General features: G+C 44.6%; 1 protein-coding gene across 1 annotated transcript in view; it reads left to right on the top strand.

Moving 5' to 3' along the window:
• LOC6730592 (zinc finger protein chinmo) overlaps positions 1-18,630 on the top strand; it is a 45,653-nt gene that overhangs the window by 18,131 nt on the left and 8,892 nt on the right. The window contains 4 exon segments of the mRNA XM_039295369.2: positions 13,150-13,782; positions 17,205-17,422; positions 17,556-18,382; positions 18,443-18,590. Coding sequence (XP_039151303.1) covers positions 13,665-13,782; positions 17,205-17,422; positions 17,556-18,382; positions 18,443-18,590 — 1,311 coding nt within the window. The 5' untranslated portion in view covers positions 13,150-13,664.

Below are 18,630 nucleotides of genomic sequence, written 5' to 3' on the forward strand. Positions count from 1 at the left end.
ATGATGTTCTGTTTTTAATTTCTGACAGTGTATGCGTGGATTATGCAATAAACGAGCGCAGAGAGAGAAAGAGAGAGAGAGACAAAGTAAGATAGTCCAATTTTGGGTGACTAATGATACAAAATCAGCTGCAAACAGGTGCAGAAAGCAAGATATAAGTGCTCCAGTGGAAAGCAAGTTCTTATTAGCTTACATATCTCTAGTTGCGGTGTGCAAAATGAACAGCTCAGTCTCGCCATTTGTGCGCATCCAATCAGAATGCATTCGCTTCGGAGGAACGAGATGGATGCACGGTCGCTGCATTCTTCCCATTCGTTCGCTCGTTCGTTTCTGTCGTTGCAATTTTATTTCGCATGCGCTTTCGGCTTCGTGCATTAAATTCCAATTCGTCGGCTGGTTTTTTGCACTCACGAAGTGGCTTCGTGATCGGTTGGACGTTGTTGTTGGCGCAGCTGTTCGGATTTGCATGGTTCTTATTGGACGAAGCAATTGGAATGCAGTCGTGAGCAAAGATGGGTTAATTTATACATTTAGCTAAACAAATATTCACACATTAATTATTATACGTACGTGCACTTTATAAACCATTAACTAACTAATCTTATGAATGTTTCCCTTTGTTTTCTTTGCAGGTAAATACTTTCCTCCTCCTTGATAAAAAACCCACCACAGTGAGTGGTAAGAACCCGTAAGATATAATATCTTTAGAATATTCTGCTAGCCATGGCTCAGTTGCACATATTACATGCCACGTCATGGGCAAACAATCGCGCAGGCTAAAGTGCGTTAACCAAGTTTAGTAGACCACCCCCGCCCGCTTTCAGTCACCATGAAAACCAGATTCATCATCTGAGCAGATGGAAAAGGGGGAATTCGAAGCCACCACCAAAAGCGAAACTTCCCACCGGCTTTTTCGATGCCTTTCCGCTTGCAACCAAAACAAGAATGCAATTTCTGAAATCTCGGCGCCGGAAAAAGAGGAAAAACATCCTTTGGGCACGTGCTGATAATGAACCCGACCCTTTGGTGCATGCACAACCCCCTTTTCGAGTGTTAGGGGTAGCTCCTTTTGGTCCTTGGCCCTTGGTCCTAATCCCCTGACTGCAGCCCAGCTGCTGCTGCATCAAAGGATTTCTCTGTCGATTGGGATGCGTGGCGCCCAACCCTCGAGTGCAACTGCAACAATTTTCAGCGGGGTTAATTAAGCGTTGCGTCTTTGTTGCATTCGCCACGAATATTTTTTGTTAGGGGTTGCAAGGAGCGGTAAGCTGTCCAAATTGCCAATGTGACAGGCGCAGCGCGTGTGCCGCCTCACAACTAATCGCAGTTCCTGTTCAGGAAATCCCAAAAAATACAAAAAAAAACTCGAAAGGATAATGGAAAGAGTTGGGCGGAAAACGGGTTTGTGTTGTGGCCAGGAGTTTTCCAACAAAGTTGCTTTGCTGTGATATCTGCCGTTCTGGTTCGAAAATGTGAAAACAAACTATAACGCGTCGGATTAATAGAGCTGGATAAAAGTATTATCAGGACTTAAAGATTTAAGTAACAAATCACACGTAAGCTATTTGGTTTATAGATAGAGGATTAGTGAAGTATGTATATCAAATTAAAGATTCCACCGTGCTGAAGTATCTAAAGCTCACACCTGAAAGTTTTATGCCTTGCTAAAGTTCTTCAAGCAGCAAATAATTTGTTGTCATGTCCGAAAAGGACCCTTTGTTTCGCTTTTATTGTTGTAGTGTTTTTGCGTAGACCTACGGAGAATGGCCAAAAGCAATCCTGTCGAATCGACTCGAAATGTTGCTGCCTCAATTTGACACATTTTCAATAGTCACCCTCGGGGATCCGTTTTTCGCCCCCCATTTTCCTCACCAACGCTGCAGCTCCCTCATCAATCTGCAAGGGCAAAAGGAAAGAAAAAGAAAAACATTTATCCCGATGCCTATGTACAAGAAAAGGAAAACGGCGAGGAAAAGCCGAAGGAAGAAAGAGTCACGCCTTTTTGGGGAAAACTTTGTTGCAACATTTTGTTGCCGCCTGTGCTCAATTGCCCAACAGCAACAACAACAGCACGAAGGGCATACTGGTGTCCTGAAGGACTTTTTTAATAACAGGCGAAAGGAGAATTTAACTTTTGTTGCTTACGTCATTGGAAATGCTATTTTTTTGGCTAGTGCGTGACTTTTTTTGGTGGCAGTTCTGGGAAGGGGAAAAGTATCTTTAATGACATTTTGTTGTAGGCTCGTTGTTACAAAAAAAAAGAAGAGGAAAAAAGTAGGCAAGTTGGAATGAGAGAAATTGTGCAGCTTAAGTAATGAATTGGAAATCAGTTTCCTTAGAATAATATTTAAAATTTCTCGTTTGTTTTAGCAACTTTTCAAGAGCTTTAAAATGCCTCCGACACTTTTGCTAGTGTACCCACCTCCCCAAGGACCTTCCCCCCACTGATCCTTTCCCGTTTTTTGTGCTTTCCTTTGCACCCTTGTGCTGCTCTCCTCATTCACTGCACGTCCAATGAAAATGATTGTGTATACGCCTCAGTGCCCCGCGGCAAATGCGTGCGGCATGAGTAATTAGCAGACGCAGGACACTCTGCAGGATATACACCCACACACATACTAGCACAAACACACCCATACCTCCTCATAATTGCCTAATTGCGTTAGCCCAAAATTATGCTGCATTTTTGCACTTCAAAGACGGGATGGAACTTTTTCGGCCAGCTCACGACTTTCTCTTTCGTTTCTTTGATTTTCATTTTTTTTCTGGCCAAAACTGGGTGACAATTCGCTGCACAAGTGCGTGACAAGGAGTGCGTGAGCTGGTGTGTGTGCGTGTGCAACCCCCAAAAAACGCACAAAATACATATATAGTACACATCCCACCCTTAGCTGGAAATTGGGCCCGCAAGAAAATTGATTTTTCCGCAGTTTTCCCGTTTCCCGGCTGCAGTCTGCGTTTTATGTGCGCTCCTTTTTGGAGTCCTGCGAGTGCTTTTGGGCTCTGGATCCTGTGCGGCTCATCTCCTTGGAGTCCTTGTACATAGGCATAAATTTTGTGCGTGTGTCTGGGTGAGAAAGGTGTTTGAGAGGGGGGTGTGGTGGGCAGGTGCAGGACACTGCGCCTGTGCGCTTTTCGTATTGTTTTGACACTTTTACTCGAGGTGATTTGCAGCAGCATCTGCAGGAGTGAAAAGGGAACAAATGTATTTTCAGATATTTCAAGGGAAAATGGGAAGCAGAGGAGAAACTTTTGGGTTTTTCAACGATTTATGTTGTAATGAATGCACAAGACTACTCTAGCCCATAAGATACATTCAAAGTTTATCCAAAATATTGAGTGAGAACGCTTAGAATCGTTTGAATATTAATCGACTATTGAGATTTAAGTATTCAAAAGACTGCTTGAACCTCAACCTTCACTATCCTCCAATTAATATGTACATAATTATTCGAGTATTCATATTCAACAACAATTTGTACAAACGTATTTTTGCCAGCGCCTTTTTTTGTATTCAATATTTGAAATAATCTTTTTTTGGTTCCGACAACCCTTAACAGGTTGTGTGCGTGTGTTGCCACGCCCACTCGCCGAATGAAAATCACTTGACTTTTCATTAATAAAATTGGCAGCAGACGCCGTAAGAAGGGGAAAGTTGGAGTCCGTGGAGTTTCAATGGGCGAGCTTATATGCATCTGATACTTGGTTTGCACAGAGCCCAGCATTTGCACCCTTTTTTCATTGTTAAATTTCATAAATTTTTTTTACGTCCATTCCCGTTTTTTTTTCTCTTTTTGGCCGCGTCAAGTGAGACACGCAGAATGCGGCTTACCCAAAAGTGAAAGGTTCCGCGAGTCGCGAATTTCGGAAACTTCTTTTCAAAAACAGCAGACCCAACTCAACTCACACATCGTGGGCTGCAGCAGCAACCCCGAACGAGATTCATTAAAAAAATGTTGGGAATATAAAAAATTGTTTTCCATACGCATTAATGCAGCAATGCGTAAGTAAAGAACGCGGTTAAGGAATGGGGAGGTGTGGTGGCCAGACTTGGTTATGACTATAAAGCCATGTGGCATAACATGGGGTAGTCCTCCTTGGGATTTGCCAGTCTTTGATATGCGACAAGGAGCAGAAAATTATTTATTACTCCCTTTGCAGGGGTTTTTACTAAAGATTGATTAACGGAAATGCTTTGTTTTACGGCAATGGGACGGCATAATTGATTGGGGAATGGGCTCGGCTCAAAATGAGTTTAAAGAAGTTTAAAGGAAGGTAGTGTTTGAATTTGGTTATTGATTAATTTGCCCCATAGATGGGCTGGCCTTTCATTAGCGATGTTGTGGTAACTCTTTGAGAACAGCTTCAACAACATCCATTACTAATGTTTGTTTTCAACTTTAGGCCTATCTGCGTGGTCTGGGGTCCACATCGCCATTACCCGAGTATCCAGCATTTATCCCCCAACTTCGCCGAGATCGCTGTTCAAAATTCAATGAGCAAAGTGCCGCATGGACGTTGAATTTATTGAAAAATCATGATATGTAACCATCAAATAACCGCAGGAAGGGGTCCAAAAGGAGGGATTTTGTGGCCGATAGCCAGAGCGAGTCTGGCCAGAAACCGGGTCCTGAATTTTGCGGCTCGAGTTTGAGTGTGATTCCGAGTTTTCGAGTCTGAGGCTGAGGCCGGTCGGTTGGCATCGTCTGGCATGCAAAAGCGTCGATATGACAGCTTGACTGAACTAAAACCGCGTTGCCAATGCTAGACAAAAGGCCAAAACACACAGAGGGAGCTGGGAAAAAGGGGAAAACGTAAAATGGGAAAATGGGAGATAGCGAAGGGGGAAACTCACGCATGTTGGCCAGGACCAGGACCAGGAAATATGATTTTTTCGTGCTTGTTGAGCAGCAGTTTTTCCGAGGAGGAGGAAAATGGCTGGAGCCTACCTTGCCACACGCTGATTGACGTGCCTTTTATTGATGCTCTTGATTGGTTTTTACCTTTTTACACAGACATGCGGGCGGTGGCCTCCCCTTTTCCACACACCCCCACCTTTTTTTGTTCTCCTTTAGCGCCCAACCACCCGCCGCCCACCTGGTCGTTAGTTCAATATGTGCGTCGGTGTCTGGTGCCACGCCTCCCGGTTATGATTTTTATTACAGGTGGGAGATGAGTTGAGCTAAGCCCACGGATGATACAAAAAAGCGTCGTTCCTCTGATGAATTGCTGGTGGTCCTCCGTATTTGCCTAAAAAATGTCCGCGCTTTTCAGTTTGCCTCTTTTTTTTTGTTCCTTATTTTTTAGCGCTCAGCATCGTTGTTGGTTAATTTTTTATGCACATAGAGGATTATGGGGGGGTGGGCTTCAAAATCTATTTGCGTTTTTAATCAAATGTTCAAATGTTGAACGCATATCGCTGCGCATCGCATAGGCTTCTATGGATATCCCTTGGTTTGTTTAACTTGTATATCGTAATTGCATATCTCTTAAAAAATAAAAGCGAGCGAGCGAGGGAAATGGAAAGGCCAAACAAACTAATCAAATGTCTGCCATCATCCTGCGTCTATCGCCACTTCCGCTTCCGTTTTTCCCTCTCTTTCGCACGGACAGCTCATCCTCGATTCGCTAATGCTTTAATCCTCGCTGCGTCCACGGTATCCTGTATCCCCTGGATATCCTGCTCCTGTCCGCGTGTATTAAATCGATGAAGTATTAACGACTTAATTGCATGTTTGGCGGACATTCTGCATTGACCCTCGCACCCTCCGCCATCAGAAGTTTATGAGAAATTCGTTGTTATCCTTTTTGGCTCGCAGGAGGCGTTGCAGTTGAGTCCTGCGGCCAACGCTCATTTCGGGAAATGCGAATTCGATTAAAGTAATGACTTTTTGAGTAGTCCTTTGGGGCGGAGAAGTTGGGCGAGCTCAGGTGTTTCGCTTATAAAGGGAATTCGGGATAAGGAAAGTAAGACCTAAAAAGTTTCCAAGAAAAAGGTTATCGATTGTGTTGAAATCATTTTGAAATTACCAAATAAATGTGGGTGAAAGACTTGGTTGGATGTTGTTTAAAAATGTGTTAGAAGATTCTCAAGAACCTTAAATCTTCGTGCAAACTTCCAATCTGATTCATCTGCACTTTTTGGGCCTTCCAACCACGACTCACGTAACTCAAACCAAAACAAAGTCCTTCAAAAGCCTACAGTCCTTGGTACTTGTAATTCCAATCCAATCCCCTCAACCGAATGCAAAACAACAGCAGCTTAACGTACTAATTGACAGGCAAGCAAAAATATTTACGTACTCAAGTCCAAACATTCTAATCAATGCACTGCGAGGGACAAAGGATCGGCCTAAAAGGCGAGGGAGGCCAGGCGATGTGGCCGCCCAATCTGCAGGCATAGATTCCGAGCTCCGAATGGGGGAAGGAGAAGGAGGTACTCTATACATATATAGTATAACCGGGGGATGGACAACGAAAACGAAGCCTTTCAAACAAACAACAATCGTTGGGGCCAGTGAGATTCATCAAAGCGACTCAAACCAGGAAGTGAAGAGGACCCTCGGTGGAAGCCAGCTCCATTCCCTGTCCAAATGTCAAAATGCGTCGAAGCGAACATCATTGGATTTGTGATTGAACAGAAATTTCCATACATTGAGAGCGTCGCTCTCCTTTTGCCCGCTTTTCCTTACACTGCCCATTTTCATTTAGAAAATGCATGCTGGAGTGATAATTCCAAATCGGCAGTTTGAGTACGGACAACCTTCATTAGTCCACGTGCTCTGCCATCCTCTCGATTTTGTCCTTTTTTGTTGGTTTCATTTTTTTGTTTTTACCATGGAATCGAAAATTTATATTTACGGAATTGTAAGTTATGCACTCGAATGATTCTCGCACTGTGAATTGTCTGTCAAATGTCGCGACGGGCGGAGTTTCCCCGCTCGCACTTTTTCCTAGAGTGGTTTTCCCTGTTTCCAAAACCCACCCACCCATCCTGCCCAAAAACTCTTCGATTCGACATCATGGCATCCTCGTCGAGCGTTCAATAATTGTGTAAAACGCTTTCAGTTTTACATTTCAATCTTAATTTAGTTTCTGGCATAACGTTTGCTTCCCATTCTGACCGCCGGACAAAGTCCGGCCAAAAGGGGTTCCGTCCGAAAAAATGCAGGGGGATGTGGGGATATGGTTCGTGGGTATTTACGGATTTATTGCGAGGGGTAGCCAAATTGTTATTTTTGTTGTTCGCCATTTGGCCGGTTGATCTTTTGGCTAATGAAGTTTGTCATTGAGCTTTATTTAATTTGCTGATGATGCAAATAGAACAACAGAAGGAAAGGGAACGGGCGGCAATCAAACAAAGCCATAAAAAGGTTCGATTCCAGATAGGTTAATGATTTTAAAAGGGATCATATGATACAGACGTGTATCAGCGATTCAAATTTGAAAGTAAAATCTGTAAGTTTGTAAATTTTAAATGAATTAATATAGTTCAGAATCATGAAAATCTAGATATTCTATTGCTTTATCTACTGCGAATGCAATTCCTACTAGATCCCCAACCCCAAACAGCATCGCTTCAGTTTTTCCCTCTCGAAATGTTTCCGTAAAAGTTTGACAGTTTTCGAATTCAAGATGACAATTTGAGCTGTCACACGCAAGGCTGTCACATGGAGTGGGCTTAAGTGGGGGGCAGAGGTCAATTCTTCTATTGCCCACCTGCAGCTGTCAGGATGAAGCCTCCGGGCTTCCCACTCCTCGCAGCTTTCGATCTATCTGCAGAATTGCTTAAAACAATTGCGCATACGACGCGTGGCCTGCGTGAAAATTGCAACATTACATCGTGTAGGAAATCGAATCGCAAAGGGGAGGGGCTCTAATTTGAAGGAGGGTGGGTTCTCGGTCTGTCCATCGCTCGGACGTTCCTGCCAGTTACCTTTTTGACATTTGATTGAGATTTGTTATCGGCGAATTCATCAATGATATATACAATAAAAATACACACGCAATGCTGCAAACGGGGGGATGGTTTTTTTCGGCCAGACCGAGACAAAAAACCACCCAAAAAGGAGGAAGAAGTGGAGGCCTGGACCATTCATCCTCTGGGTCTGTTGGTGTCTGCTCCTGGCCCAGAGTGGTTGCAAAAGGGGCGGTAGGGGGAGTGACTGGGCCATAGTTATCGGCCTGGACCAGTGACATTTCTGGCCAGGCATTCAGCTCGTTCGGCTCCTGTGTGTTACTTCTATTAGATTTTCCCTGTGCCAAAAAAGCGAAAAGAGGACTAAAAACTGGCCAAGCAGCTGTTGTTTGGACCTGCCCATCGCCCATCGCCCACTCCACTCCACTACACGCTCTTTTCCCCCAGCTTGTTGTGTATTTTTGCAATAAACCAGGGAAAAGCAGGCTGGGACAGTGGAGCTGGCCATGCGTACCTTTCGATCCTTGTGTGACATTTGAATTCGGCAGAGAGCACAGTGGAATTGGGGTGGAGTCCGCAGAGGAGGAGGACTTTTCTTTCACATAACTTCGGCGGCGCACCCAGCAAAACCGCCCCAGCCCCACCCACTTTTGTAGGCCAACGTTTGCGTATCTATTTTTTAATTTTGCTGACGAGGCACGAAAACATACAAAACGCAATTGTTCCAACGTCCACAATGCATTCCACTAACTCTCCGTGCTCCGTGTGCGGCTCCTGTTTTTGTGTCCTGACATGTGTGCGTCTCATGCTGATAAGCAGTGGCGCCACACTCGAGGGGGAGGGCTTCTCCGGGGGTGGCCAGGCCCCCAGGACCTCCGCTCCTGCAAAAAACGAAATGCCAAATGAAAAGTTAAACTGTGTGACGCGCTGGCAAGACTGGAGATGGAGCAGCAGAGCCAGGATGTTTGATTCGAGTTGGCGGAGAAAAGCAAAACCCAAACCCAAATATCCTGCATCCTGCATTCTACCTACCAATCCCTTAACCCTTTGTTGGCATGGCGTGATGAATATTTACTGCGTGCGCTAACTGCTAACTACCTACAGGTATTCCCATTTTTTGACATTTTTAATTGGGTTGGAGCAGTCGCGACCGCCTCAGCCACCAAGGGGTTAAAAGGACTACAGTTTTTGCCACTTTACGCTTGTCCGTCGAGACTTGTTCGCCATGATTGAATGCCCGGCAAATCGGAGGGTTCGATTTCAAACGTAACTTAGCCCTCTATTAAAGTTAGACTCTAAAATTCGAAAATAACTCATAAGCAAATAGCAAATTGACTGATCTTAATTGACTGTTTATTGATATAGTAAAAAGAAACTAAGATCTAAATTCTAAACTAATTTGGTATTCTTTTCTCTTTTTACTTACAGGTAACTATGATCAGCCAAGCGTTTTCCCAGTCGGGTCAAAGTTATCGTGTCTGTAAGTTTATAGAATAGAACACAATCGTGTCTCCCCTAATTATGTTTCTTCTCTAACCATAATTAATTTGGGGACCCATATGAATCTTTCGCCTCATATTCGTTAGATTCCACAATCTACCAAAAAATTACACTTTGTAATTGCGACAAGGCAAGCGTATCTTCAAGATACACATTGTTTGTACTTGCACTGCATTAACACAACATTTTTTCTTCGGCTGCGCAGCGAAGCGTTTTGGCCCGACTGTCAACCGTATTTGTGTTAACTGCTTTGCTTGGCCCTTTTGATGGCAGCTCATTTGTTTTTCATGGCGCTGCATTTCAGTTGGCTGCACTTTCCTGCATAGCTAATTACCATCCCGACACTGGAAGTCTCATTGGAAAGTGGGTTAATTATAATTCAGAAAATGATGGTGGTCGAATTAAGTTTAAGTTGAATATCTTCTTGAAAAGCATTTCAGCTTTAAGGCAATCAAACTTGTTGCTGCCATTTTCCTTCAGAAATCCCATTGCAATTATGGTTGTAATAACCATTCGAAGCAGAAAGGCGAAATGCCAAAGAAGTTACTCAATTCCGCTGTTTGCCAGATGCACCTGACTTCCACCCGCTGTGCTGCTCATGTCACAGCTCAGATAACCCACCGACCAGCCACGCCCCCTTTTCTGTTCTTTATGCAATATGCACAGCTCTCGCTTTGATGTGTACCGACGCCCCGTGGCGAAGTATTTCACAATTTCCCCAAACTGGCGCTGTGAATTATGCGACATTTATTCTTGGATCTCTCGACTGCACATCTGCCGGCGTTTCGCTATTATGCGGACATGTGTAATCTTATGGCCAATGGTGTTGGGCATGGGGCAGGATGGGAGTTCCCTGCCAAGATCTCTGGTTCGAGAGCTGTCAGCGCCATCAGCTCGGAATGAAAAGGGGAGTGGCAAAGTGCTGACAAGCGGATTTCTTAACTCTGCACCCGAGCTGTCATCGGCAACTTTTGCAATACGATGCGGTAATGTTATCAAATCGCCTTTCTTGGCTGAATTTTAATAGCAGGGGCTCTTCGCAGTCTATGGGTTATATGCAATCGAGACGAATCAGGGTCACAGGTTGGGAATAAAATAGATAAATAAGCTTTGAATCTAATTGTACGCGTAGGTTTTTAAACATCTTTCAAAAGTATTAGATATTGTTATGATTTTGTCGCACCAGCTTTTCTTTTTTGACGATGAAAGAGACCTGAAGACGCACGATATGCAGTACGTGGTGGATTGTCTTAGCCGTTTGCTAACCCTTTTGTGGATTTTGGTTCTGGCATGCCTCTTGTTTCTGCTACTGAACCAAGTGGGCATCTTCAGGATTCCACGACGAAGGAGCCACATCAAGCTGAGTAGAGTCTAACAGGTTTATATCGTTTTCAAGAGATTTTCTGTGGCATTTCCGATTGCATTATGTGTTTGCTAGAAAGAAGGTTTCATAATATGCGTCATTTGCCGGAATTAATTGCCATTCAAAGCAGACAAGTTGGTCGAAAATAGACGCGTAGTTGTATCCACGTACATAAAGATACAAATGTATCTGTGTGTTGGCAGCTGGCCACTTGAGATATGCTGCACTCAGCGCACAAAAAATGTGAATCACGGAATCGAATTGACGTTTTGTCTAAATAGTGCACAAGGTCAATTAGTTGAAATGCCATCAAATCAACCAAATATAACAATTAAATATTCGAGCTTCGATGATGGCAATTCAAAGCTGCTTTGTTTGGATTCTGAACTATCGAGAAGATTGAGGCTGCATTAGTTGCGCAATTTCCTCGTTTTTGTTTTCTGCCGAAAGTGCGTTGCTATTTTGGACTAAAGCCGAGGATCAACCCTCAACCTCCCTTCGGACTGTAACTCCCCGATCCAGATACCCTATATACTGCCTCTTCCTGCCCAGCACAAAGACAGCTCCGAAGGAGCAAAAAAGCAGCTTTTATTTCATTTGTGTGTGCGTTGTTCCTGGAACGCATATCCTAATGTATCTGTGTGTGTGAAAAGGATTTACGCCTTGTTTTTTTTTCTTGTACATTTCGCACATATCTGCGGCCTTTGTTGTTGTTTGTCTTGGAGGCAGATAGGTTACCACCAGATACCTGAGCTATGATTTCGCCTTGAGACTGCCATTCAGGTGCGTTTTCTGTATACGAGTGTGTACTGTGTGTGTATTGTGTATCTCTGAGTCCGAGTATCTGGATGCGAGCAAGACGGGTATACGGTGTACTATTTGATCTATTTGTTGTGCCTGGGCTTTTTGCTCTGTTCTCCTTTGGAGTTGAGCATTTCGTGTAATTGAAAAAGCATTTCAAATGCAGCTGCGTAAATTTCATTGCGTATTCCCTTTTGACAACAACAACAACAATGGCAGCATTAGGATATGAGCTCGAGGAAGTTTCCAAAGTACAGTCGAGCCCGAAGCTCCCGAAGCCAGAAGCTGTCCAAGTGCAGAAACAAGGATGTTTTTTCAGGAGGCTTTGTAAAAGGCAAGTTGGGGTTGTTGCTCTGCAGGAATTAAAGCAGAAAGATGCTTCAACGCACGAGTGACAGTAAAAGTTCTCTGGATTATTTATGTGCGGAAGAAAGGGGGAGGTTTGCTGGATCCCTCTGGAGTTTTTACCTTTTTAAAGGAATTAAAGATGAGTACGCTTTCAAGAAGCTGACATTATCATTCTGTTATATGGCACTTCAAGACACTATCTTCCAAATTAAATTGAGCCAAAGCTTCTAACTTCATTGCCCCATAAACCGCAAATCATGTCGATCAATTTCACCCAATCTTTAAATCATTCTTATCCCCCAAGGGCATCCTTTTTGGACTTTCCCCTGCACGCCTGCGAGTGAATTCCAGTTGCCGGACTCGAAAACTGCAAACTTCCCAGGAATTTCTTAATAGCTTTTTACCGATATCTTTTTTTTATCGCCCTTTTTCTCCGCTTGAAACGAAACCGTTGATTTTGATGGTCAAGAGAAGAAAAAAATGAATTAGAGACGGGGGGAGCTCTGCTGCTCTTGGCAGCTTCCACAAAAGTTGCGGGCCGCATTTTTCTAACGATTAAACAAATTCGAAGAAAACAAACGCATCCCATGCAACGACGAAAGGCAGCCTCACCTGCAGTTTCCAGGAATCGAGAAAGGATGACGATGGTGGGGGGCAGAAACCGTAGACGAGGCCAAAATCAGAGGAGGCAGGAGGCAGGCGGCAGGAATCAGAAAGTTGTGTGTTCACGCGCGTTGCATCAAAACCTTTGGAGCGGCGGCATTTTTGACTTTGCCAGCCCAGAATTCCCAGAATTGAATCGTATATCTTGTGTTTTTTTTTTTTTGATTTTGTTGGCTTTTTGCAGGGCTGTTTTCGCTTCTTTCTAAATGCTCGATTAATTTCTAATAAATTGGTCGGAAATGCTGCAGGCCAAAGATAGAGTTACCAACACAAATGCGATGCAGTTTGAGCTTTTGGCCAAGAAAGCCCCGTGCCTCGCATGACTTTTGAAATTTGAGTTTGTTCGGAACGTATTTCTCGGAACTACTCGATTGGTGGAGAGAGGGGGCAACAATATAGATTTAAAGATAGACATAGACATTGCCCTTTTTGCAACCTGCATCCCTTCGAATTTTTCGGGGCAGAAAGCAGGCACTGGATTTGCAATCGGGCCCCTGTCAAACGCATCGAAAGCAAAACTAATCGCCCAATATAATTTTCGTCATTCTCGTTGCAGCATTTGGCGTGTTCGGAGTCGGATTCAGTTTTGAGATTCGGTGCTCTCACAGTCTCTGGTTAAGTTTCTATGCCAACGCCGACACAAAACTTATCAGCTACGATTGAAGCAGCAGCGGAAGTGATTAGAGAACCGGAACGATTCGCACCGAAATCGGCGACGCACAATAAATTAACTAAACAATTGCAAAATTCCCTTTGGCTAAGGATTTGCAGCGGCCGAATTGCTTTTATGCTCTGCTGGCAGCTACAAAATTCCACGAAATTCCATTTTGGCAACCCGAAGACAAACAAATCAATTTGCAGAGCCGCTGAAAAACAGCAGCAGCATCAGCAACCCCATCACCAATATCCAAAAATAATTGGAAAACATCGAAAGCAGCGTCGTCGTTGTCGCCGTTCTGGCGCCCTGCGAACAGCTTGGATCCTGAGCGCTAAGGACACCGATACGGACAGAGATACGGACAAGGATACGGCCACGGATCGGGACAGGGCTATAGCACCACTGCTGGCACCATGGATCCGCAGCAGCAGTTCTGCCTCAAGTGGAACAGTTTCTCGTCTAACTTGGCAATAACATTCTCCAATCTGTTCAAATCGGATCTACTGGCCGATGTCATATTATCCTGCGATGGTGAGTGTTTGAAAATGTAACTTGCTAGATTTAATAGTACCACATAGTTAGGCTTACTATTTAAATGACAAATAAGTCTAGGCTACAATCAATATCAAATGAGATTCAATGCTCCTCATAATTTAGATAGTACAATCGACTTATTTCTTGCTTGCTTTATGTTTATGTTTTTATTTTTCGCTAATAAGCCGGTGCGCCAGGGAATCAGACATTGATTTCTTTTTGCCTTGCGCCGGTTCTGTTTGATGGAGACGCGAAGTGGAGGTGGCTTTTATGGCCTGTCTCGTCCTTGTCTGTCAGCCACATCCCATCCCACCCATCATATACCATCCCATGCCATCCAATCCAACCCTCAGATGTTTCTAGCCCGCCCGTTGTCTGCTAGTTCATTTACGGCCTTTTACTACAGTTTTTATGCCGGCTTATTAAATGGCGAATAAATGCGGGCAAACCTATATAGCAGCTTTACATGTACAATGTAGATACTTTTATTTGCACGTTTCGTATATATTTATTCGGGCTTTTGACTGAGGTCAGTTATTTGGGAGCTCTTTTTCGGCGAATGTGTGTGTGCGTCTGTTTTGGGACCCTTGTTAACCTTATTTTCTTTCCCTTTTGATTTGGGCTTAAATATTTTTCGTCGCCGGTTCCTTGGGTGTTTATATGTCGGAGCATCTTGGCTTATTTTTATGATTATTATGTAGAGTATGTATGGCACTTTATGGGTTCTTCCTTGCCTTATGTATTTTTTTCTTCGAGCTTAACCTTGGCTTAAACCACCCAGTTAGCAGCTTGTTTCCTGCTTTAAATTCAGCAAGAATTTCCAGCGAACTTTAAGCATTTCCATACGCCATGTGTGCGTAAGTATGGATTTTTGTTTTTCACTGATTGAATGAGTGGGAAAAGCAGAGCTGACTGGGATTATTAGGGGGGCCCTGGAATGGCTGGGGGTTCATACGCAGACAGTTCCCAGTTCCACCTCCAACTACCCCATCCGAAAAAAGAAAAAGCCCTAGACAAATCCTGAAACCCTTTTGGCTTCCGGTTCCTCGGTTGCCGTTGTCACTCATATCAATCGAAGTGGTACTACTTTTGATTAAAATTTTGAACGTTACACCCCCAGCAGCACACACAGCCTTTCCCTCTCTAACCCTCGGCTTTGACTGTTTTTAATTGTGGTTTTTAATATTTCTTTGGGGAGAGCAGCTTTTAGATGGAGTCCATCCAAATTCTGCATTTGTTATGTTTGATTTGGCTCCGCACGGGCTCTCTTTTGTCCATTTGGCAATGAAGCATTAAATATTTGCCCGTCTGCGAAAACAAAGGCAAACAACGTATGTTTTTTATTGTTTTTAATATTCATGTGGATATTACAAATTGCGTTTTTTATACAATTTCCTATTTTTCCCCACTGCGATTGAAAGGGATGCATTCATTTGAGTTTTGCGTTGGGTTTCGGGGCATATTTAACACTTGAGAAATGTGCATTTTACCCAAATGAACATTTGCTTCGCCTTGGGCTATTTTTTTTTAAATGAAGGGTAACATGTAGGATTTCTAAAACAAGAGACTTGGATCTTTGGGGGTTGACTTGTTCAAAAGGATTTTTATCTTTAGAAGAAGTGAGAAATCAGACGACATTTTCCACTAATCAACGTACATACTTTCTCAGTAAACACCACGTGCTGGACGCTTCATGATTCGTTTGATTTGATTAGATTGGATCACTAATTGTTGACCGTAAAAACTATATGTACTTGAGCCGATGTTATTGCCAAACTGCATAATAGCGAAAATACCCCAAAAGTAGCCCCAAATCAAAACAAATTGCGGAGTAAATGAAAAAACGAACGCAGAACGTAAACAAGCGAAAAAATATATATATTAAACACACACACACATAATGACATTTCTTTATCAAGGCCAGTCCATACAGACATATCGAAGTGAATTTCTATAGTAATATGTGTGTGGCTTTTTTTGTGGTGATTGTGACCCAATTTCTGTTGTATCAAGTGTTAGAAAATCCAACCAGCGAAATAAGGCAAAAAATACGCCTGATACATAATCGCAAGAACGAATAAAAGTTTTTTTGTTCGGCATTCGGGTAAACAAAGTAACAAATGTGGCATATGTTAAATGCAATTTGCGTAGTCTGTGCTGTATTAATCAAGCGATTATATAATTCCTCTTTGGCGAGAGCTAATCAGTGACGAGGCAAATCGCGCATACGCCGCGTACGCCTGAATCACTTCCGAGAGTGCTTGTTGTGTTGCTTTTTCGGGGCTCGTGCAATGCGTTTGATTTTGACCTTGATGTCGTTCTCGTTTCCCCGCCCGTCTTGCCCCACGAACTGCGTTTCCTTATCGCCGCTTATCAGCTGGCAAGCGCTGAGGCAAGAATTGACACAATTCCGTTGAATTTCATCGAAATGGACTGCAGGGCGCCGAAAAATGGAAGAATTTGGGTTGAGGCAGCAGTGCCTTAATGCATTTGCTAATGCTTCAGCTGCTACAGAAATTTCACAAAGTGCCACCGGGAAAAAGTGTCAAACTTGAAATGTATTTATGAACAATGTCGGCGGTAAATATTAGCCGTCCTCGTCCGCTCTTTCGCTCTATATTTTCCGTATTTATCTCAAAACACCGCTGTGCGAGTGTCGTTTCAATTTGGCTTAAGTAATGCTCGCAGCTAACACAACAAGTGCCCCATAAAAGAAAAGACATAACTTCTGTGCCACTCCCCACACCCACCAAAAAAATGGTGAAGGCAAAGGAAAACCCAAAAGAGAGACAAGAAAGCCGTGAAAAATTGTAGCCAAACGAATATATATATACACCAAAAAGCACGTCGAAGTACATACACTAAGTTTCGGAGTGCCACCCACTTTTCCGCAGATTGCGTATACGCCGGGTGGGTTTTTGTGTGTCAGGTACTAACAGCCAGGACACAAAAGACTGCCAGGCCAAGACCAAGACCAAAAGCAAGACCAAGACCAAGCCAAGACGACATTGATGTTGAATAATAACTCAGACAGAGCACACATATAGCAAAACGCCGAAATGAGAGCGAGTTGCAGATGAAAAGCTCGCATTGTGTCTGTGTAGTCAGGAGCGAGGAAATGATTTCCTTGCTGCGGCTTTTATTGTCCTCCGTGTACGTGTTTATGTGCGAGTGCCCGTATATATTTGACATGATTTTTTATGAGTTCAAGGTCTCGGTTGGCGGTTCGGCGCCACCTGTTGGCAACCATTTGTGGGTCGTGGTGTGTCCCAAAGTAAGATGCTTTTATCGGGAAATGGGAAGTAGACTTCTTGCTTAGAATAGGAATAGAATATGCGACTAAAAATACCATTAATACAATACTATCTCGTTATCAGAAAATTCGTATTCTAACGCATGTGACCTTTCTCCGATTTCAGGCGTAGTATTCAAAGCCCACAAACTTATATTGGCGGCCTGCTCAAAGAAGTTCGCCGATCTGTTTGAGAACACGCCCACAAATGGCCAGTGCGTCATCATACTGGAGGCGACCACGCCGGACAACATGGCCGCTCTGCTGGAGTTCATGTACAAAGGCGAGGTCCACGTCTCCCAGGAGGCGCTCAACAGTTTCCTCAAGTCCGCCGAGAGTTTGCAGGTGGGTAATGAATTTAAATGAGTTGCCGTGGGGGGCTGGGTTAACCGGAAAAAGCTCGCCGTGTTTGGGTTGGGTACTTTGTAACTAACTAGTTTCCGCACCATTTTTAATTCGGTCTTTCACCTATGTGCAGGTCAAAGGTCTGTCCACGGAAACGGGACGTCTGGCGGCGCAGCAGGCACAACAACACATGGGCGACCTGTCGCCACTAGACTCGCCGACGGGCAGGCGGAGCATAAGGAACAGCCTGAGCGGCGGTAGCAGCATCGTTCCCGGCGGAGTCGGAATCGGTCTGGGAGGAGGCGTGACGGGAGCCAACTCTATGCCCGGCATGGGCATCGGCAACGGGTTGAGCCTGGCCGGTATGGCAGCTGGCGGAGGAATGGCGGCGGCTGCAAATGCGGCGGCCAGTAGCCTGAGCACCCTAGCGGCCAGCGCGAATGTCGTTGACAGATGCGGCAGTGCTGGCGCCAACATTATCAGCGGATCGGCGTCAGGGATTGGCGGCTCCCACAGCGGAGGAGCAGGCAATGGCAGCGGCGCAGTTGGAATCGGTGGCAACGGAGTCGGCAGTGGTGGCGGCAACAATGGACCTATTAGCCTGGGAAGCGGCGCGGGCGCTGCTCACCATCTGGGCGGATCCACCGGCATCTTGAAGCAGGAGTGCGACTCCCTGATGCATCCGGGTGGCAGCAGTTCCTCTTCCGGAATGGGCTACACCCATGTGCCGCCCATCTACCGGCCTATTAACTACGAACCTCCGCGCAAGAGGGCCATAGTCCGCAGTCCGTATTCCGAGCAGGAGCAGCGCGGTTCCGTCCTGCGGGATGGCTCCAAGTCCTCCGAGTGCCCCAGCCCCATCAACAAGCCGCCGTACCACCGTCCCTCGTCCAGCGCCTCCTCCACGGCGCCCACCGAGGCCGACACCATGCACTCCGAACGCGCATCGCCACAGTCCAGGTAGATTCACCAAGTCCTTTTCCTCAAAGTGCTTAAACTAACTCGAGTATTTTTCTCCAGTCGCTACGAGAACCATAGTCCCAGCACCACAGCGGGAAATGGAAACGCCACGAGTAGCTTGGAGCGCATTGTGAAATCGGAGCGCAACAATGGCAGTGCCAATGAGGCTAATGACGACGACCGCGAGCTTATGGATGAGTCTACAGATGTGAGTAGTTAAAACGAAATTGGTGAGAACAATAATATTT

This window comes from Drosophila simulans, chromosome 2L, assembly GCF_016746395.2.
Source record: "Drosophila simulans strain w501 chromosome 2L, Prin_Dsim_3.1, whole genome shotgun sequence".
Classification (NCBI taxonomy): Eukaryota; Metazoa; Arthropoda; class Insecta; order Diptera; family Drosophilidae; genus Drosophila; species Drosophila simulans.